Source organism: Coffea arabica, chromosome 2c (assembly GCF_036785885.1).
Source record: "Coffea arabica cultivar ET-39 chromosome 2c, Coffea Arabica ET-39 HiFi, whole genome shotgun sequence".
NCBI classification, from domain to species: Eukaryota; Viridiplantae; Streptophyta; class Magnoliopsida; order Gentianales; family Rubiaceae; genus Coffea; species Coffea arabica.
Genome location: NC_092312.1, coordinates 19,005,182 through 19,028,059, shown reverse-complemented (window position 1 = coordinate 19,028,059; position 22,878 = coordinate 19,005,182). Strand labels below are relative to the sequence as shown.

The 22,878-nt window shown below is 36.0% G+C and overlaps 1 protein-coding gene, 1 long non-coding RNA gene and 1 pseudogene across 9 annotated transcripts; 1 reads left to right on the top strand and 2 right to left on the bottom strand.

Annotated features, from left to right (window-relative positions):
• Positions 1 to 268: 268 nt before the first annotated feature.
• Positions 269 to 3,613, bottom strand: LOC113726573 (uncharacterized). Of its 5 annotated transcripts, none has more exons than XR_011839121.1 (4): positions 2,832 to 3,613; positions 2,536 to 2,611; positions 1,624 to 2,039; positions 269 to 933 (listed from the first exon to the last, which is right to left on the bottom strand). It is a non-coding gene; the product is annotated as an uncharacterized lncRNA (long non-coding RNA). The 5 variants fall into 5 exon arrangements; XR_011839119.1 differs by having other exon boundaries at positions 269 to 2,039; positions 2,832 to 2,977; positions 3,069 to 3,598; XR_011839118.1 differs by having other exon boundaries at positions 1,956 to 2,039; positions 2,832 to 3,594.
• Positions 3,614 to 3,744: 131 nt separating this feature from the next.
• On the bottom strand, positions 3,745 to 6,269 carry LOC113724018 (L-type lectin-domain containing receptor kinase IX.1-like; annotated as a pseudogene).
• A 4,323-nt stretch (positions 6,270 to 10,592) lies between these two features.
• LOC113726571 (uncharacterized) lies at positions 10,593 to 15,237 on the top strand. Of its 4 annotated transcripts, none has more exons than XM_072074961.1 (4): positions 10,593 to 10,868; positions 11,564 to 12,021; positions 12,107 to 13,196; positions 14,785 to 15,237. In XM_072074961.1, the coding sequence occupies exons 2-4, from the start codon at positions 11,621 to 11,623 to the stop codon at positions 15,088 to 15,090; spliced, it is 1,797 nt and encodes a 598-aa protein (XP_071931062.1). In that variant the 5' UTR covers positions 10,593 to 10,868; positions 11,564 to 11,620; the 3' UTR covers positions 15,091 to 15,237. The 4 variants fall into 4 exon arrangements, with proteins under 4 accessions (XP_071931062.1, XP_027106162.1, XP_027106160.1 ...); XM_027250361.2 differs by having other exon boundaries at positions 11,556 to 12,021; positions 12,107 to 13,187; XM_027250359.2 differs by having other exon boundaries at positions 11,556 to 12,021.
• Positions 15,238 to 22,878: the final 7,641 nt, after the last annotated feature.

The window sequence follows — 22,878 nt, the reverse complement described above, 5'->3', positions numbered from 1 at the left end:
TAACTGTGGCTTTCGACTACAAGAAATATGGCTTGTTGCGACGCCAAGAATGTGCCACAAAAAGCCCAAAAAGCGCCGCAAAAAAGCATTTGCGGCGCTTTTGTGGCACAAGTCCTTTGTGCCTCAAAAGTAGCCGTTACAAAAGAAAACGACACTTCGTTTAAATGTGTCGCAAGCATTTGCGGCTCAATTAGTGACACATATTAGTGCCACAAAATATGCAAGCTGTGCCGCAAATAATCATGCGGCACAAAAATTGCGTCACAAATATTAAATAGTCTCCTTCAATAAACAGATGCACTGCAGTGATTTACACTTTTTGCATATTTTATGAATTATTTTTCATGCTTGTAGTACATTTCCCTTTCAAGTAAGTAATTCAATTCACTATCTAAATGGAAACAATCACTGCAAATTTCCAAATTCATCATCATAACCTAATTCTAAAAGTCACAAGTAGTTCCTAATTTCAACCAATTTTGCAAAAGTCATCACGTTTCAATATGGCTAGGCCACATTGAAACATTTTTCGTAATAATTGCAACTTCCTTCCAGAAATGGCATGGCAAATGTAAATAATCCACTGAATTCGGCTCCTACAACTTCCTCTACTAGTGCCATATATAACTGGGCTGCGTCATCAAAACTCAATGAACTCGAGACAGCAAAAACCCGAAGAGTAGCGCAAATGGTCCTTACGGAGGAAATGGTGTTCAGATGCCATCTCCTAGTGTTCCTTGAGTACCTTGCTACAACCGCAACTCAATCCTTCTCCTTTCCAGTCTCCAACAGCTTCATCATCTAACGATCCTCCACAGACTTCACTTGGTGGCTTACCGACCAGAATGCACACGAATTCTGCTAGTTCACCGAACATTGCAATGCAGCAGGCAGCACTTTCTAGTGACACAGATGCAAATGATTCCCAGAGTTCTGTTCAAAAAATCATACATGAAACGATGATGTCAAATCAGCTTGGTGGTGGTATCATGCGCATCAATAATGGCGAATGACATGAAATTAATATCAACAAGCAATAATATGGGTCTAACTAGTAATAACTGCATCGTTGGAGATGGGGTAACCAACACACACTGGCATTAGCGGTTCAGGATATGGGAGCATGACCAATGGACTAACGGAATTTGAGCTGCTTTGGGAAGTAACTCTGTGACCATGAATGGCAGAGTAGGCATGACAATGGGTCTATGACAATGAATGGCAGAGTAGCCATTATTTAAATCAAAAAAATCTTTTTTTCTGAAAAATTTCATTCAAAATAAAGTATAAATAGCAAAAAAATGAAGCCAAAATCCATGCGATAATAAATGCATCGTCAAAAGCTAATGATATGAAGTACACTATTGCTGGGAATTAGAAAATTAGTCGAAATCAGAAACTTTGGAATTAAAGTTGAATGCTATTCAAAATTTGATGCTAGATCCCCATTATTTCACCTTAATCACTTTAAATTCCAAAACAACAGAAGGCAAAAACACCATAAAATTCCACATTTAGAACCTATCAACTGCCAACATTGAACAACTTTTAATCATTCTCCATAAATATGATAAAAGGTGCATATAAATAAAAATGAATTGCAGATCATATAAGCTTAATTACCTTGCATCTGGACAACCCAAGCTTATTGAGCACAACCTTCCTACCATTAGTAGTGGTACCCTTATAGATATATTGAGCGCATGAATTGATATAGATCACAGGGTTAAAGGGACATAATTGAAGGAGAAGTTTAGCACTTGTCTTCTACTAAATAGATCCCTAAACTTTCTCGTAAGAAAACAGACCATTTTGCATAAAAACTTCAAAAATTTTGAGTTTATAAGCTTATTTGGGAAGTAGCATGCAAATGAAGACATAAGACAGTGAATTTCCTGTTATAAAACTTCAAAAATTTTGTCAAACCATCTATGAAAAAATAAGCAATAATTTACCAGCCAGTCCAGCCTTCAGTCTGCATCCTGGGTTTATAAGCTTATTTGGGATATAGCCAACTAGAAGCCATTGCATGTATTAATCTGGGCAGAATAACACACACATATAAGAAACTGGAACTCGTAAAAGAATTAACCAAAGTTGCTACAAGTAGTAACACCAAGTTAATAATGAGAGAAGGTGGGCCTAATATTATACCCGTAGAGGCAATCATGCTTAACAATTTTGTGTTACAATATTATCATACCATATCATAGTGTGACGCAAAAATTCTTGCTACCATAAGCAAGTGCATTTTTAAGTAGTTTGTATGCCTTGTAACCATTTTTAAGGATTAAATCAGGAATTACTTGGTCTAAAACAGCAATACTTGATTGCCATTTTCCACTTTCTTGAAATGATTATGCTCCAAAGTTGGGATTTCTCCTAAACTATTTGTGTGTCCCCAGTCTCCAAGAACAGGGAGAGTTGTTTACAGGCATTTATGACAGAATTACAAATAACACCTAATATCAGTAGCATGATAATCGGACAAATATATAAACTAGAGGATGGAGTGCACTAAAGCTTCAAATGTACCTTCTGCCAACGGCTGCTATCTCGTTGTTTCAAGACAACGACTGTATTGAGTTTCTCAGGCGATTCCATTGTCCATCTGCAATATGGGCTGGACTCTTTAAAACGAGAGTAAACTCCTATTATCTCCCCTTAGGTCGCATTAAAAATATTTTAAAGAATTACAAAAAATACATAAAAAATAACCACAAAAGTCTATAAACTCCTGAGCACTAAGGTCATGTAATAAATTCTCTTGATTATACCATAAAATAAATGAATAAAGTGAAAAAATTCGCAAAGGAATTGAGCTTAATTACCTTGCTTTTGAACCAGAATAGCTAGCAAAATTGTTGGGTAAGTTCTCTCAAAGCTAAAATTAGTTCACCGATGATAAAAATTACATGGAGAAGCAAATCCAGCCAGTGAAAACCAATTTATTCACTTTTGGCAAAGTGACCTGAAACTGTTTAACTTCTCAAAATCATGCCAGAAGTCATTAAACCTAAGAACAAACACAAAATTGAGATAATACTATCGTTAGCTATAAATCTCACCATATTCCTTTGAGAATGTGATCGAGTCTTTAGAATTGGAAAGAGACAAAGAAGAAGAGCAACAAAGAGAGATACAACAACAAGGAAGAAACACTGCAATTGGGAATCGACTTCAACTGCTGAGAATTTAAATGGAAGAGGTCCATCTTCCTCGCGTTAAAACCCTAGCTTCAGGCGTCAAAACCAATTAGCAATCAATCTATCTACTCTTCCAGATTTCCTCTGTATCTCAAAGATGAAGGTGGTTGCCGCATATTCGTTGGCCGTATTGGGTGGAAAATGGAGGAGGTGGATTTAGATTTGACCATTTGAGAGAGAGAGAGACAGAAAGCGAGACAAGTTCATTGGGAATTTGGAATCAGAATTTAGAGTTTAGAAGAAAGAAGTGGGGGGTTTTGAAATTAGCGGAGAATGAAGGAGACATTGGAAGTGAAAGGCGTTTTTCCCTTTCTTTTCCCTTTTTCTTTACTTTGGATTTATTAAAACTACGTCATTTTGCCACAAAAATTATGCCCCTTATCAACCTTGCCACACAATTTGAAATGTGCTCTTTATTTGCTGCATTTTCTTCTTGTGCCACAGCGAAAACGTCACAAAAAGCCTATTTTCCTGTAGTGTCGGCTGTGTGCTTGACATGCTTTTCCAGGCTGCTTAGATTGAAACTTTCTCTTGCGTGTCATTTCCTAGGGCACAAGCGCATATTGCCATCTTTAGTGCTCTCTGATGAGAGTTTTGATATCAAGTATTCTTTATCTTTCTTCCGAGGCTCTTTTTTGGCTTCAGTTTTAAGGTTGACTCTGTCCTCTGCCATTTTGTTCTGCATCCAGGATGAACATTTGGCTGTGAAAGCAGCTATACATAATTCATATCAGCATTCGCTATAAGTTACCAAGTTTCCTTGCTTAGTCACAGAGAATGCTTGCATGAGGTAATGCGTCCTTTTAGGATCGTATTTTTGTTAAATGTTGAGTTTTTCCACATTCACTAACATGTTTTCACATACGAATTTCCAATTAATATTGAAACTGTAGCTCGAAGATGATTGCTGCTGGCCCTGTACGGTGAATATATTATATTATTGATGGTTGGAGCAAGATATGTTGGAACTGGCATCTTCGATGGGAGAATTGGCTCTTCAGCTTCAAAGTTTAGTACATGAATAGCTTGCCTAATTGAAGGCCTCCAGATACTGTTAGGAATGAGCACACCAGAGTGCAACAACCATCAATCTCTCCATTTCTTGTTCATCAAAATCTCTGCTTAGTTTCGGATCTATTGCTTCAAATAACATTCCCCTTCCATAGAGGTCCCAGGCCAACCCACTCCACCGTTCTTACTTGATCTTCCTGTATTCTGGCATTGATCGGCCTTCTACGGCATGCTATTTTCAGTGCTATCATTCCAAAGCTAAAAACGTCTGATTCCTTACCAGCCTTCCCTTTGATGACACATTCAGGAGCCATGTGCCCCATTCTTCCTGCCAAAACTGTTGTCTGCGATCCTTTTCCATGATCAACAAGTCTAGCTAACCCGAAATCGCCAAGTTTTGGATTGAAACTGGAATCCAGCATGACGTTACTTGATTTTATGTCCCTATGCACCACGCACTGTCCCCATTCTTTGTGCAAGTATAGCAAAACTGACGCCATACCTTGCGCAATTTCCACTTCAATTGTAAAGTTTCTTTGAAAAGAGGGGAATCCAAGCTGCCATTTGGCATGTACTCGTAAACTAGTAGTAGCTGTTCCTTGTCATGGCACCAACCAGTTAGTTGCACCAAGTTTCTATGCCTTAATTGACTGATGATCTTCACTTCTGAGGCATACTCCTTTAGCCCTTGTTTAGATCCTCTGGAGACTTTTTTGACTGCTTCATACGAATTTTCATCTCCCAAGAAACCTCTGTAAACCGCCCTTCTCCTAGCTTCTCCCCTTCGTCAAAGTTGTTTGTTGCACGTGCCAATTCATTGTATGTGAACTTCTTAGGCCTGCTGCCCTTTTCGAATTCGTTATCCATGAACAGGTCATGGGAATGATCCTGTTTCTTCTTGCTTTTCTTCCACCCAACACAACTAAATAGAGTCAATCCAAGAATTAGAACAGGCGAACGAACACTCAATCCAATGACAAGTGCTGCCTTGCTTTTCTTTTTCCGAGTGAATACTGTATTTGGAATTTGACTGGCGATTGGAGTTGGCTCTTAACGATACATGCCAACTCGCAAACTGGAAATGAATTCCCAAAACTTGACATTGTTCTTCTCAAACAAAGCTCCTGTGGCTGCTGAGAATTGAAGCCAAAAGTAGCCAATTCTGGCAAGTAAACCCTCAAATCAACCACATAGTTTGGGCTGTCTTGTGTGATTTTATTATCATATAAACCAGTGAAAGTAACTGCAAGATTCCTGGAAGTGGCATTCTGACTAATCCATGCATCATTTACCGCTCCTAACGTTATGTTGTTCCACCATATGGTAGTATTAACAGATTTCATGGAGTTGATGTTCATGCCTTCCATGGTTCAAAGTTGCGGTCACGATTGCGGTCGTGGCTTGGACCGTTCCACATCGGTTTTAACATATCGGTCTCGGCGAGACGCGAATTTGTGAAATATTTAATATTTTAAAAATTGTAAAAAATATGATAAACAAAAATAATAAAAAAATTAGTAAAAATAATAAAAATTCAAGTTGACTCGGGAGGACTTAGAGTGACTCGGTGTGATTCGGCCGTTTCAACCCTCATGGTGACGTCTCGCCCTGTCACGTATCTCGAAAATGTTTCGTCGCAGTCTCGTCTCGGACTCGGCCGAGTCGGAGTCTTTGAACCAATTGCCTACATGGGTGATGGAACGGTCCCAATAATTTGGAAAAGTATCGAATTCCACAGCAACGAACGGGTCAGCAGTGTTATTTTCCGCCATATTACCATTTACCACCAGCTCTAAGCCCAGGCCACTACCTTCTGTAGCTACAGCTGGAATTAACAGGAGCCAAGAAGAAGGCAAGTCCATCAGCATAGCTGCTGCTACCTTCTGAGTCGATGGTAAAGGTGAAATAAGTGATGAAATCTGTTAAAATTCCTGAAGCCTTGTCCCACAAATGCGGAGGCTTAACATAGGTGGCTCTTCCTGATTTATTGCCCAACACGTCATGGAGTGACTTGGATGCCTTGGTTTGAGATATAAGCATCTCCTGTAGCATTTATGAAGCGATTTGTATGATATTGACTGATTGCAAAAAGGTTGAAGTACAATGCAAATGCATCACGAAATCTGAGAAGAAAGAAGAAAAAGATCTTCAGAAGAATGACCACAGCCATGGGTTGGTCAAGTCTGGGGGTTGCTCTGTCTAATTAAACTGTAAATATATACCTGAGAAACAATCTTAGTAGGTCATATACTTCGTGTGTTCAAGTAGTCCTCCAAGACTTTTCAACAAAATAATTGGTCTTTCTTGAATTGATAACCTTTGTATTGTTCAAAGCTATAATTTTCTAGTTACGAATGGCTAACTTCTAAATCTATGCAAAGGTTCTTCTATTTCTACTGGTGATCAGGGTCAATGCTGTGGCTGCAACAGAGTTCCAACATCTCTTTTTCTTCATGAACGTGGAAGGTCTTAGCCTGTCCAACTCCTCTGCAATGCTTATGCTGTTCGATCACTGTACTGTTTCTAAAATGATTTGGTCCTGGGAAATTATTATCGCTGTCACACTACGATAAAATTGAAAAAAATACGAGTGATTTGCAGGTCCTTGAACACGGTTTTACGCAACTGCAAACCAGTCTAACCAGTAATAAAAATTGATGCCTGAGGTGAATATGGTTCGACACTTGAAGTCAACTGTGAAGAGTTGGCGTAATGAGGTATAGGATGACAATTGGATTTGGCTGCTGTCAGAAATATCTGCATGCTGCGGATATATTGTGGTGTTCTTGGCAATGAGATGGGGTGCACTGTGTTGGGACTTGGGACAGGGACACCAGATGGAAGAATTGGCAGTGGAGCTTCAAAATGAAGCACAGAGTCAATTTGATAACTCAAGGCCGGATATTATGAGCACACATCAAAGGCCAACAATCATACATCAAGTGTTCCATTTCCTCCCCAGTGAATTCTAAATGGAGTTTCTGGTGCCGCAGATGCAACAGGATTTGCCATTCCACAAGGGCCAAAACCCGTTCAACCATGTTTTCTTGACTTTCGTTCCTTTGTCATTTCCCCAAGCACTTTCCAATGCTACATACAACTCCAATGCTCTGGATCATCAGTTTCTCTACCGGATTTGCCTGTGATGGCACGTTCAGGAACCATGTAGCCCATACTAGCAGCGTCAACTGTTGTTTGGGATTTCTTTTCATAGCTAACAAGACTTGCCAAAGCCAAAGTCCTCATGTTTTGCTCTGAAACAGGAATCTAGCAAAATATTACCAGACTTTTTGAGCGCAACGGATCTTCTGTCCCACACTCTGTGCCACTCTCCGTCCCACTTTTTATTATATTGCTATTTTTCCTTCACAAACATCATGTTTTAATTCCTTTTTATTTCCTTATGATCCAATAACCATTAATTGAGTAATACACAAAATTTAACAAACTCAAAAAATCAAAATGCATAAAAAATGAGATTTTTTATGAATTTTCTGCTGTATTTTTTAATTTTCTATTATATATTAACTTTTTGAAACTGTTGTATTTATTTTTTACTCAATTAATAGTTATTGGATCATAAGGAAATAAAAAGGAATTAAAACATGATGTTTGTGAAAGAGAAATAGCAATATAATAAAAAATGGGACAGAGAGTGGTACAGAGTGTGGGACAGAAGATCCGTTGCGCTTCTGTCCCACACTCTGTGCCACTCTCCGTCCCACTTTTTATTATATTGCTATTTTTCCTTCACAAACATCATGTTTTAATTCCTTTTTATTTCCTTATGATCCAATAACCATTAATTGAGTAATACACAAAATTGAGGCTAAGTCTTGATTAATACTACTGTAACTTATATTCCGTGTTAGTAAGCTTTTCTCCTTTGCTCCTCAAAAAAAAAAAAAAAAAAAAACCTTTTCTCCTTTGAAAAGATGGGAGTCCAAGCCCAAGCCGCCATTGGCCATGAATTCACACTAGCGGACGACGGACATTAATCTTCCTAAAGTTAAAAGTGGATGGGATTAATTAAGGGATAATTTTAGAAACCTTCCTTGAGGTTTTTGACAATTTCACTACCCTCGCCTGAGGTTTTAAAAATTTTACTTACATCCCTTGTCAGTCAAAACCCAATGCTTACATCACTAATGGCTAAATGACTTTATTGCCCTTATCATTTAGGATAATTACACATACTATATGTGAAGGAAAAGAGTTAAAATTTTGCTAACTACATTAACCATAATTTGGATTGTAAAAAGTTAATTAATTTGCCATCTAAACGTAGAGTCAATATTAGGTGTAAATTTTTTAATTTTTATATACTTGACAAATAAAAAAAATCAGATGTAATGCAGTTGATAAATTAAATGATTTAGTCATGAGAAACAATTATACAGTGTACAAACTAAATTGACCATAATTTGAAATTTTAAAAAAAAATCTAATTTGGCATCTAAAAGAGAATCCAATATTAGGCATCCTCTTTTTTCCAATTTATGCACTGGATAAATAAAAGGAATACAAAAATAAAGAGATTTCAATTGAGTTAATTTTTCTTATAATTATGGTGATAGCAAGAATCTTAAGGTATGGGAAAAAAATGTTTTGTTAAATTTTGGAAGTTGTTATTTTTTGTTATGGATAATGGACATTTTTTATTCACCACGTATGGTAATGGCCCCATAAGTAAATTAACTAGTTAGATCAAATATTTAATCTAACTAATATAATAGTTGAGGGGCACTTTTGACATAAACAAATCTTTTCACATCTAAATTTTTTTTATTGTTAGCTTTTTTTAATTGGACTAAATTGTTACAAGAAAATTGGTTTCGAAAGAGGTTTTAAACAGTCAAAAATCTTAGGGGAACTGAGGTATTTGAAATTATCCCATTAATTAACGTAAGCAATTACTAGAATTTTACCTATGCCTTAGCATGGTCTTTTTTTATTTATTTATTGTGAATTTATACAAATATGAATAATTTAAATACTAAAATTAACAACAATCCTACATGTTCATTCATATTAACTTTAAAAAATTAATGTATTCTAAATGCTCAATTATTTACTAATTTTAAATAATTTGCTTACATACTTTCACTATAATATAATATTATATTTATACATCAAAGAATGTATTTCGTATCAAAAACTTGATAGATATTATTTTTTATAAATATTCTTTTAGATAATTTAAATTTTTATAATGACCATAAGCCTAGAAGCATATATTCATATTTAATTAAATAGAAAAGATCCAGTAATATGCTTTTTTCATCAATAAATCAACAATATTGGTAAATCTGTCGATGTAACAGTTAATTTTTTTTTACTAAGTTAATTCAAAATTAAGAGAAGATATGATGAACAATTTGAACACCAATCAATGATATGGTGGTAAAAGTAAGTAATTTATGGAATATGTAAGATTTTAATAATTGTGATTTGAAAAAGGTTTTAGTATAGTTCAATGTAATAATTTGATAGAAAACATATATTATTAACATAAGATTAGTTATTTTTTAAAGTTATTTTGGATATCATTAAGATAAGATTAGTTATTTTTTAAAATTATTTTAAAATTAGAGATAATTTTTAAACATACAATATAATATTCAATATGGGTAAAATCCAAATGACCCATTACCCATTAATTTTCTTCAATTAGACATGTCATATATGAGTAAGAGACAACTCTAATTAAAATAACTATTTTCATATATATATATATATATATATCCCCCCCCCCCCCTCTCCCCCAAAAAAAAAACCCACCAAAAAGAAGGGAAAAAAAATAAAAAACAATGACAATGTGGTTTCAGCCATTCACATTTACCCACGAAAAAAAAAGAGGAAAAAGGGGTTTAACAGACATACGAGTTTCAATATCTAATGCTAATATGCTAACTTGAAACCTTCTTCAAGAAGGATCACATGCAGCCTTCACCAGGAGAAGATAATCGCCCTACGGTTATGAACAATCGCCATTTCTTTGGAAGATTGAGCTCAAAACATTTTATCCAGATGACCGACCTCAAGAATTCAGACAAGTAACTTCAATTTCAATTTTGATCACAATCTAAGACGCGTTCATAACTACAACATAAAATGCATGTATTGCGAATTTTTTTAGTAGACATTGTAGTTATTATGCTCAGTTTAAAACAGCATGTAAACCCGAATTTAATATCCTCTTAAAACCGGCCAATGGAGAGCTTTATCGAATAATTAGGACAGGCCCGTCACCTGGAAATTCCCAGAAAAAGTAATTTAAAAAATTGAACAAAAACCATTTCATGTTTTGTTTCTTTCTTTTGGACTGAAAACGACGTTGTTGAAGTACCCTCAAATCTTTTTCTTTTTTGGCCTTTTTCCCTCTCTCTCTCTCTCTGTTTTTGGGCCATTGTTAACTCTTCCCAGGAAAACCAAGAACTTCGCCACACAGATCTCCCAAGTCCCAACTCTCCTTCAAATCTCGGTCCGTACACCCACAATCCCACGTCCGTTCAGTCAATGCTCAACCACCTCCACCCCTCCCCATTAGGTGACGGAGTAAAGGATCCCAGGAGCTGCTTTAATGACTCAAGCCCACTGGATTGTCAATTTTTTCAAGCTTTAATTCACTAAAAAAGCACATGCAGAAAGGTATTACGGTCTCTAGCCCACCAGTCGACCACCCCTATCCTCACATTTCCTTTACTGCTGTATCTGTTTGTTACTGGCATTTTCTTTGTGGGAAGCTTTCTGAATCACGTTTACTGTGCTGGAAGCTTTCTGAGAATATATTTCCATTGCTTGCCTTGGAAATAATTAGAAAGAAGGCATGGGTTTTAGCTACTTGTGGGGGTACCTTTTTTGCTTTATGTTTTCAAGAAAAGTGAGTAAATGTGAGTGAGCTTGATTTCTGATTTCTAAGTTTTGCTTTTTTTTTTTTTTGTATCTCTTAAAAATTCTCGATTATTTTTGAAGAATGTATCTTTTTTTTTTATGTCTCAAATTGATTTGATGCAACTATTGAATAGCTTATTTTAGACTTGATTAGATTTGAGATACACATGTAAGAAGAGCTGTTACCTTTAAAATTTAAATTTTATGTTGGTTTGCAAGTAGAACAGAAAGTGAGTTTGTTTTTTATATTCTTCGGCTCATCATTTTTAGGGGTCTAATTTGCAGAAAGTGTGAAAACAAAAAGACAGAAAAAGTATTTCCAAATGTCCATTCAATTTTTTTACTGAAAAAATTCTGTTCTTATTATTTTTCTGTGCGTGTTCTAAAATTTTTCTTTTAAATTCTTACATGTCTATGCTTACGCCATGATACTGATGCCATCAGGCTTTTAGTTCCAGTTCTACTGGCTGGACTGACTGACCCCTGATCCGGTAGCTTGTCCAAAAGCCATGGCTGCAGCTTTAGAATGCTGGACTAGTCGAGCTAGTGCAGATGAGGACATGGTGGAGCAAGTTTTGATGAGAACCCAGGACAGATCCGAAGCTCCTCCAGGAAACTCCAATCCTGCAACCTCCAGTGGAGGAGCTTTTAGAGACTCTTCCACAATGCAGAAGCGACTGCAGAGGCTGAGCCGCAATGTGTCTGAGGCTATTGCCTCTTTCAAGAACTCCCTTAACCTTGACTTGGTCCGTGATCTGCCCTCGTCGACACAGATTAGTCGTGGTGAAAATGGCCGAAAGCACGTTTGGGCCACTGTTGTACGGAGCTTAACTCAGCTTTATCCTGGTAGTCAACTCCCTGAAAAGCTTGTTTCCAACATTCGCAAGCATTATGATTCTCTACCAGACAGGTTCAGAACCTAAAGTTAAATATCCTGCTCCTATGTTTACATTTCTTTTGTTTTGACAATTATGTTTCTTATGCAATTTTAATAGCTATGCACAAGCTGGATTTGAAATGAAGGATGTGTTTCTGCATATGAAATTGGTAGAGCAATCAATAACGGAGGACCAGCCAGCTTTAATGACACAAGAGGTGTCTGATGATGAGGCTAATGGGTCAGTAGTCAAGCTGACATTTGCATGTAACTCTTCACTTTCATGGCCAGCAATGTCGGGTGCGCTTGATAGTGCTTCCATTTGTTGCAAGAAAGTTCAGATCTTTGAGAGGAAGGGATTGACATTGGGAATTGTCATGCTATTGGTTCAATCTGGGCAAGAAAAATTGTTCAAAACCCAGATTGAAAGTGCACTTAAAGTAGCTCTGAAGAAGCCAAAAAGTACCTCCATGAAGCTGTCCTTTGGGCTTTGCGGCTGTCAGGAGGATAATGCAAGGGGTAGAGAGTTTGGAGAGCCGGATGAAGATTGTGTGGAGCAGAGTTATAGAAATGGGATTGAGAATGGCAGTCCTAAGGTTCAGTTACGAGTGCCTTTACCAACTACTTCCATTGTAGTTTCGGTTGATGAATGGCAGACAGTGCAATCAGGAGGCAATGAGATCAGGAAGTGGTTACTAAGTACTGATAATCTTGAGTTTATTGATCAGATTGGGGCTACTACATTTAAGGGGGTTTATAAGGGCAAAAGAGTTGGGATTGAGACGCTCAAGGGATGTGATAAGGGGAATGCATATGACTTCGAGCTTCGAGAGGATATATTGGAGTTAATGACTTGTGGGCACAAGAACATTTTGCATTTTTATGGTGTTTGTATTGATGAAAATCACGGGTTATGTGTTGTGACTAAGTTGATGGAAGGCGGATCAGTTCAGGATTTGATGTCAAAGAACAAGAAGCTTCATACTAGAGAAATTATGAGGATCGCTGCTGATGTAGCAGAGGGAATCAAGTTCATGAATGATCATGGTGTAGCATATAGGGACCTCAATACCCAGCGGATTTTGTTAGACAAACATGGAAATTCTTGTTTGGGGGATATGGGAATAGTGGCAGCTTGCAAAAGTACTGGTGAGGCTATGGAGTATGAAACTGATGGTTACAGGTGGCTAGCTCCTGAGGTTTGTATGGTATTAACTTTCTTTTTTTCTATTTTTTCTTTTCTCCAACACATGCATATAAATAGACAAGTTAATTGTTGATTCATGTTGTAATCAAATTATTAACAGGTCTTGAGAAATTTGTGGAAGATGGGAATCATCCTACAAATCTAGATTGTCCAACTGTCGTGTTATAAGAGAAATGGTAAAACAGAAACATAAATATGAAAAAGTAAAATAATGTTTTTGTTAGTAACCACAAAGGACTTTATGCATATTTGCAGACCCTTATAACCCACTGTATACTGTAGATACTTTTCATTATTTGTTCTCCTGAAGCAAGAGAATTCCATTGATTGTTGGGTATCCTCAAAAGGCCAGCTACTTATTTGATGGTTTGATTAGGTATTCAGTTTCTGGTTCAAGTACGATAGTGCAGAAATTCTAAAGCAAATAAGTAGTTTCAAGTAAGGATGAGGACCAAACTTTCCTTTTGATCCTATGCCGAACTGTTGTTGAACTGTGACTTAGTGGTGCCAGATTAGCTGATCTTCTCTAATTTATTGATATGTAGCTTACTTCACTATTTGATTGACCGTTTGAAAATGTTAGTTTATTAGTGAAAGCACAAACTAGCCTACAAAATGAAGTATGCTTTCTTTACAGAAAATCTTGCCCTTCATAGTACCTAAAGCTGAACATTACCTTGGAAAACTTGCAGCAACCAAAATTCTTCATGTAAAGGAAGGATTTCTACCATGGAAACTTTTTGTTCTCAAGTGTTGCTCTTTCAAGAATATAGTTATACTCAGTGTATGTTAGGCTTTTGCGGTTCTGTCCACTTAATGAGAACTTTATGTCAATTATCCCTTCATTATTGTTTTGTGCATGCGTAACATGTTTTCATGATAATTTTGCTTTCCACGTTAAGAGGTTGTTTGCCTTTAAGACTTTAGCTAAGCAGAAGTAAAGTAGCTTTAATCTAGCTTTACTCTCTCTCATCATTGGTGGAGGCTGGGAGTGTTGGGCAATAATCTCCCCTAGTGTTTATTAGATTCCATCCTACCATGCTGGTAACCTACTTTGGACCCTGAAACTTTTGATTTTAGGCCTTTGACATCCTCGCCTCATTAAACTGAAATAAATGATTAACTAAATTTCATGAACCTGCAGTTCATATCCTTGAACAAAATGTTTGCAAAGTAGAATTTGTTTCCCGATACTTGTTAACGTTTCATTGCTCTTGGGCCTGGGAAAGAGGAAGGTGATTGGTTTGTTGGGGACAAAACTCTTCTTCTTCCAATCTTAGTCAAGCTAAGAGTTTCTAGAAAAACACTTTTGAATCGATTTGCTGCCTACATGTATAACTGCTGAATTAAACATAGCTTCCTACTCAACAGCTTGGGCTTTAGATCCTCGAGATCACCTGACTAATTTAATCTAAAAGTAAGCTTTTCTAAAGGCATCTTTCTTGACATGAAATTTCCCAAAGAAAATTGAATGGGGACCTATAGAGAAAAGAAAACCAAGAAGAGAATGGAGTTGCACTCGTTTCTTGTCAATATTATAATGGAAGTCATGTTGATGATGTTACTTAATTTGCAATTCGACATCACAGATCATTTCAGGTGATCCAGAGGGTGTCACAGAGACATCAATGAGTAACGTGTATAGCTTTGGGATGGTATTATGGGAAATGGTTACCGGTGAGATTGCCTATTCTGCTTATTCGCCCGTGCAAGCCGCCGTTGGAATAGCTGCATGTGGGCTTAGACCTGATATCCCGAAGGACTGCCCCCAAATACTTAGGGCTCTGATGATGAAGTGCTGGAATAACTGTCCGGAAAAGCGTCCTCAGTTCTCAGACATTCTATCAACATTGAGACGTCCTCCTATTAACAGTTGCCATGACGTCGCTAGGTGATAAATCTCTTTCATCTTCATGCAACCTGAGCTAGGAGGATACTGAAAGTCTGTATAAATTGCAGCAAGCAAATGCTGAAATGCCTGATATACATATGCGAAGTCACCTTTTGGATTTTCATTAGAATCAAAGTATAGATATTAGATACTCCCGTTTCTACTTTTCCTGCAATAACTATTTTTTTTCTAAGAAGGGATAAGGGTAGGGATTCTTGTTACATTCTTTTTGTTTTCCTAATTTTTTTTTTTTTTTTTTTGCAGTTTTTGGGATATAATAAATCAGCGTTTCTTGTTGTATGCAATGTACATTTTTTTTTTAAAACACTGTTTGGGATGCGTGGTTCCCACATTTTAGAAAGAAAAACCAAATGCATCTTTTACAGCACGCAACTCAACTTACACCTGCTTGTTCAATAATATGTTTTTCTAGAGCTTTCCCCTTTTTGTTCCATGGTGGCTGCTTGGGGCCTGGTGTTGCCCTTTTTTTTTTTTTTTTGTTCTTTCTTTCTTTGTTTTTTTCTTTGGGGTATGCGCACTAAGTAAGCCTCAGTGGAGTTCTCCGGAGGCTGGACAATATATATAGTTTGTCAATTTGGCATGAAGTTTGTCACTTTATTCTCTTTTGTTGAAAAGAAGAACGATTAGGATGTTCTTTTGACACATTAGGACAAGACCCACAAACATGATTCCCACCAAAGAGAGAAATGTCTATAGGTTTGATCAATGTGAGGTGGTGTTGTTGTGGGAAAGGTCATCTGTTGGGGCCCCAAGTGATTGGAGGGGAGAGAACATGAAAAGGAATGACGGGAATATCTTTCCTCGTTTGTCTGGCTAATGGATCCCCGGACACATATGCCCCAACAAAACTAATTTGCTTCCCCTTTTCTCTCCCGCAAATTCATGTCAATGAAGTCTTCTTTCTTCTGTCTTCACTTTTTTTTGTTGGGTGCGTGGTGGTGGTGGTGGTGGTGGTGGGGGGAGAAGAGTCGTCACTCTTCACTCTTGTTTTTTGGTGGATTATCCTCTAGACCAGATAACTTAATCAGAACTCTGAAATCCTCGTACATTAGCGCAATCAATCATCTCGGCATAGTTTTGGTTTGTATTCCTCCTTTTATTTCCCCTTTACTTGGGTTGGGTTATTATTAAATTGAACCAAGGCGATTAAAACGTTTGATATAGCTAGTGATATATAGCTCACGTTCAAAGCACGTGAATACGTTTTTCTAAGATACAAAACCTTCAGTATACTACTAATAAAAATTTCTGTGTAAAACTTTGATTATTGGCATAAATATAAACTAAGAAACCCTATAATGAATAAAGTTAAGAGTGACTAGTAGCTGTATAAAACGTTTATTGTATGCAAAGCATTAAAAGTTTATTGTGGATTCTACTGTTATAAAAACTTTGAGAATAGAAAAGGGTATCATATTTTTATTGTATGCAAAGCAATTAAAGATTCAATGTGTATTCTACGGTTATAAAAATTTTGAAAATGGAAGATTATCATATTTAAACTAAATTGTTGGTATAATATTGACTAAGAAACCATATAATAAACAAAATTAAGTAATTGCTAGTTGTACAAAACCTTTTTTATATACACAAGAATTAAAAGTTTATTGTGCATTTTACATATATATTTGGGCACGTGTTAACAATTCATTGACCAATTTGTATTCAAAATTCTCATATATATGTTTTCAATTAATTTTTAAAATTTTTATTTAAAAGAAAAAAAACTTGAAATAAAAACTCATGCTTATTTTACTTTTACAACAATAGTTAAACTTGTTCAACATCTATAATAATTTATTATGTCTTTTAAGAGCATATTATTTTCCTCCCTTTTTTGTCTTTTTTTGTTGTTGTTGTTCTCCGGTTGTTACTTGTTTCTATTTGTTAATATTTTGCGTACCTAGAATAGAGTTTTAAATTTGTACTAATTCCATTGTTTTACTTTTCTCTAAGTTGTTTTATTTCATTGTTCATAACTCCTCATCAATATTATAATACAATAAATTATATGTCTCTTAATTATATTTTCAAGCATGATATAATATAGCATTCAATAATTTAAATACATAGAATATTACAACTTACAATAAAGTAGATATGAATAGTAAGTGTTAAATAAGTTCTGACAAAAATAAGTTGCAATCAATTAGTAGTATTAAAAAGTATAAAGTAAACATTTTTTTTGGTTAATCTATTTAAGTGTACAATTTATTATCTAAAATTCGCAATACAAGCAATATAAAATATTATTCTATTTATGATGTTTTTCCAAGGAATTTAAAAAGTGAGTGCGTGTGAAAGTGTGTTCATGTGTGAAAAAATCTTTATTTATGTGAAAATACGTTTATGTATGTGAAAAAAATCTTTTTGTGTATGTAAATATATAAGAGAGAGTTTATGTATCACAATGTATTAATTAATATATTGGGTCATGAATTTGAGATGAACCCAATCAACCTAATCTAAAGTTGGGCGGATTGAGTATAATTCATTCAAATGAAAACCCAATATCAACTCATCCAAAACCCGTCCAACCTGCTCAATTGCTAGGTATAAGGAATGATAATGATAAAACTAAGTTCACAAAACCTCTTAATTGTTTTTTCCTTTCGAGAAACCAAATTAAACATATATTGCCTAAAACCAGCCCCAACCCAAATATTTCATGCTCAGAATCCTCTCCTTCCAAATGAAGAAAATTTAACATTTTCAGTTGCAGCAAACCGAGCTAATTCATTGGCTCCCTCTCCCCACACAGAAACGATGGGATGTGAATTCAAAAAAGTGTATTATGACACTGAGAATTCAACCATTCCTCGTCATAAAGTATGGCAAAAGCATAATTGCTAATCATTCTGATCCTATTTCATTATTTTCATTAGTTGGCGAACAAAATGAGCACGTAGCAAACAAAGAGCTTAATAAGCTGTAGATATTCTCCAGCTGAGTTGTTCATGTTATGTCCCTGGTCTACTTGGATCTTATCTGCTTCAGTGGCTGCTGGTTTGGTCATAAAAAGAACTCACCACTGCTTTCTCCATTTGTAAATGAATGTTTACCCGTACAAACAGCCATAATTCGGCATGTTCGAATTGACCATTATAGAAAATGACCGTGAATCATTTGATATTTCTAATTTGTAGTTTCAACTTTCATTCAGAAAGACGGGAAAAAATGGCATTGGCTCTTTTTCAAGTGCAACGATTGCATTATGTTCAAAGCCATCACTAAGAGAGAAGTTGAATACATCTCTGCCATCACATACCTCCCTAGTAAGAGGAAGCAAGCAAATGTCTTGAAAAAGGTTGACTACTTTTCTGCCACCATATTCTTCAAATATAGCAGCATCTTGCATTTCAAAAGCTAAAAGTCTTTTGGAAAGGAGATGAATAAAACCACATCTAGATCAAGAAATCTGTAATCTGAAAACTGACTTCAGAATCAAGGAATATTTCACTGTCACCGGTATGCATTATCTTTGTAAAGATTTTAGCATGCTGTTAAAACAAAACTAGTACACTACCAGTGCCTTGGGGCTCAACTGAACACAAGTATTCGCCGGTTAATCTTTATTTTTGTTTACAATTTCATCATGCATTTCTGTAAACTTTCAAAAACATGTTTTATTTTGCAAGTGCCGACTTTCAAGTTGTGGGCAACCCAATTAATAAAAGCGGTGTTTGGGACTCGTAGCTTGCTGGATCTGTCATCTGGCCGTTGTCAGGGCTTTGGGTGTGTTAAAGAGATCGAAACCGAGTGATTTATGAAAGGTTGGAGCGGGCCTTTTGCAATCCAAATAATTAAAACTTTAAGCACTTGCACTCTGCCTTCCGAGGAAGCAATCAAGAATACCATAAAGGGCTCTGATTTTGGGTAAACAGGAGTTTTCTAAAATTTGCTCATGAAACGCAACATTCCGAAATTAGCATCTCTCTCATTGAAATATTAGGCACTTTAGTTTTGGCTTCAAATCCTCGTCCCGGAAGTTTTAGGTCCCAATTCGGTCGTCTATATAAGCTACTGTCACGTGGATTTCACTAACTCAATTCGCATGTAAAATAAAAAAAATTGTCACATGACGAGAGTAGTGAATTTAACATGGAAGGGTCTTTTAATTTACATCCGTGACGAGGATTTGGAGCCCTTTTGATGATGAGAAAAAGAATGCAAATTAGGCAATTTAAATATGTCATTTTTTTTTTTTTTTTGCTTTTTGGGTTGAAGTTTGAAATACTTGCTTACGTACGGAAGAAATTAAAGTTTAGCCCCTCAATTCTAAACTCTTCAATCCATTTTATCTTATTTAAAGGCGAGTTAATAATACCCAAAAAGGAGTTTGAAATTGATACCAAAGAAGAGAAATCAATTAAACGAGTTCGCCTAAAACAAATCGGCCACAAAGCAAAGCATAAAACAAAATTATTCTGACAATTGTTAACCTTTGTATCTCCCTCCATCCAGCCCCATTGGCTACTGATCAAGTCCTCCCCTAATCTAGAGCAATAGTAGTGTTTGGAATCTTTTTCTTGGAATTTTTGTTCCCAAGCAACAACGGGCCATGCGGCAGGTGTCATGTTGTTTTTCGTGGCAAGCGAAGGAAATGAAGCCAAAGCCATATTAGTGAGGTGATGACCAGCATACACATGCATTATTGTTTGATTAGTCGCTAATATGGGTAGCAGTTGCCAGAAACAGCAATGAAGACGAGGTTCTTTTGTACTGTTTCTCCATAAAATAAACGGCACCATATTTAATTTATTCTCTCAGTTAAAAAGATAATTTATTTAATCATATTGCTTAATTGATAATCATGTTCATCGCTAGTGGTCAGCTGATCATGTTTCGCTTTATAGATCCGCTCTTCCTCCTAATTGTGCTTCGATATTTAATATTAGAAATCTTTAATGTTACAACTTTTTGGTACACAAGACTCGGACACTCACGAACGTGGAACAGTTTAATTACCAGCAGAAAACATGCAATTGCATGTATATGGCCATACTACCATACCTTGTTCCTCTTTTTTTTTCTTCTTCTTCTTCTTGTCTTCTGTTTCGAGCGATGCACCTATAATTACACAAATATGCATATAAAAAATTTCATTAGCGTAAACTTGCAATATTCATTGGTTGAAAAATGAGTTTGTATCCCATTGCTCGCTAGCAATATAATCAAGGATGTTGGCCAAGAGTAACAACTTTAAGCAGGCAGCTGCGCGCAGTGGGTCAGCAGCTAGTGCTTATTTTCTTAATGGTCTACCTAGTACCTCGTACTACAATCAAAGCATGATTTCTGGGCGTCCGTCCGTTTGTAATTGGCAAGCAACAATATACAACACATATCAAGGCAAATAAGAAACAAAAAAAAAGTGAAGTCATTAGCTGCCACCATCGATGCATTTGCGAGACAATTAATGTTGTAGTGCCAAGGACAATTAGTTTGGTATTGTGTTGGCAATTAATAAAAGATTTCAATCAATAAAAGATAATAGTGAACTCAATTTTGTAACAATCCAACAAGAGTTTCCTGTTCAAACTTCTTAATCCATCAGATTTCTACCAAATGACCTTAAATAATAGGTGCACTGGCTGAATGCTGGGGGGGGGGGTGCTGGAGCCTCAGTTCTAGCTGTCAAGGGAGACCTGCACCGGTACGTGCCCCTTCAACTTTGTCCTTCCTATATAGGTTACTTTTTTTCCCACAATTAATGCTTAATTAGCACCACAGGGCTTCAAGTGTACCTACCCACCATGGGGTAGTGGTTTAATTAATTTGTCCCTGCTTCCAACCAATGTCCTCCCTCGACCTCCTAGTGCCATGATGCCATCTTTTGGCGTTGTCATCAAGCAAGCACTTGCTATTGATTCGCTACGAGGGGTTGTGACTGATTAGATTATTACCAAGAGTTAGATTTGTTCTTCAAACAAAATAAAAATAAAATAACCACAATTCTGAGGATAAGATTAAACCTAAAGTCAGCTTCATTGGTTGGAGCGGAAAGCTGGTGCAATTGAAATCTCAACCGCATTGCATATTAAAAAAAAAAAAAAAAAATATATGGGCTATGGAGCTAGGACTAAGACATATGGTTCTTTTAATTTGACAGGTCTACTAGGTGGGAGTACTAAAGATTTGGACAGTCTTTGTTCTTCCCAATATATTAGTCAATGTTTATACACCTCGTTTCGATCATTGACACCTGGAAATGCAGCTCCAGAAAGCAAGAAATGGGCATGTTACTGTTTCAATTAGTTATTTGTTTTTCGAGTGGTGTAATTAATCTAGGACGGATCGAGCAAAAAGAAGAAGAAGAAGAAGAAGAATCCATCGATGCGGGCAATTTTGCAGCCCGTGCTTTACATCATAACACAATCATATTTTATTGCAAAACCCACAGCTTGTCACATTAAATATACATCACTGTCTATTCAAATCACTCCAACTGGAATACATACTGAGAACCGTCTCTTACTCACGTATTCTAATATTTAGGATTTTCCAAGAGTTTTTATGTTGCTTTATAAGAAATCTATTTACGTACTTTAGGGTCCAAAAAGTATAAAAAAAAAAGGAACCTATCTATGTATTTTTATCTTGATCAAGCTTAAAGTGCGGTAGAAAAGACAGCAGCTTTTAACTTTGTCTCGGTACATGATGCATCAGTTAATATGTAGCAAATCAGGCCACGGTTGGCTGGCCATACGAGCAGGAGTAAGAAACTAGCATGAATTCTAATGTGTTATATATACCTAATTTAATTATCTTTTTATACATCATATACATGTATGTATGTATGTGTGCGCGTGAGTGATGGCACATGTATGTGTGTAACATATACATGTATACATATATATATATATATATATATATATACATGTATATATGCACATTATATTGTCTCTTTGGTTTGTCTGATCTCTATTAAATGCATTCCCAATTTCTAAAACGATATAAAAATGAAAAGGACTGTGTTTTTAACATTTGGAAGTTGGTTCCTGTAACGTGCTTACTCCACCACAGTCCACACTGGTGGAGTCACATTCAAGTGAGAAGCTTTGAAGAACTTTTAAAATTGATTAGGAAAATTTTTAATCTTATCCTCTAATTTGTGCCCTTTTGAATTCTTAAAATTTTTCCCTTGACATTAAGCCTAAGGTTCTGAAGTTTATACTATTATTGCTTAATAGCTTACATTATCGCCTATTATATATATATATATAGTGAAGGTACTTGCAAAATGAAAGCCAAGCACTAGTTGAAGAAAAAGAAAGAATTTTAAAACTTTTGGTACATAAAAAAAAAAAAAAAAGAACGTATAATTTTTTGTTAATTTCACTATAGTTATTTACTAGATAAAAAAACTAATTTTCATATTAGTGTTTATTGTTATTATTCCAAAACTCTTTATAGTTTTGGCAAGATCGATACAATCCAATCCATCATCGTGTAGTCATTTTTCATACATTAATAAAATTCTTTCCTTCAATTCGCTCATAATTTTTTATGCACCAAAGCACATCTTCCCTATGTACGTAGGGTCCTAACTCGATCCGTCATTAATTAATACTCCATGCATAAGCATCTTTTGTGAAATTTCTCTGCAGGACTATCTTTCCCTTGAGCTGTACGTGCTCGCACTAGAAGCAGGGGGGAAATAAGAAAAGGAGGTAAAATGGCGTTCTTCAAATCGGCCATAATTCAGACATGTTTTATGGGGACCCTAAGGCAACATGCGTGTGTGGGAGTGCGCTAGCTCAAGTTGGAAGAA

Excerpts from the sequence above, each read along its gene's own strand:
- LOC113726571 (XM_072074961.1), top strand. The coding sequence starts at position 11,621 with ATGGCTGCAGCTTTAGAATGCTGGACTAGTCGAGCTAGTGCAGATGAG. Across the intron at positions 12,022-12,106 it reads TATGATTCTCTACCAGACAG|CTATGCACAAGCTGGATTTG; the intron begins GTTCAGAACCTA and ends CAATTTTAATAG. Across the intron at positions 13,197-14,784 it reads TAGCTCCTGAGGTTTGTATG|ATCATTTCAGGTGATCCAGA; the intron begins GTATTAACTTTC and ends TCGACATCACAG.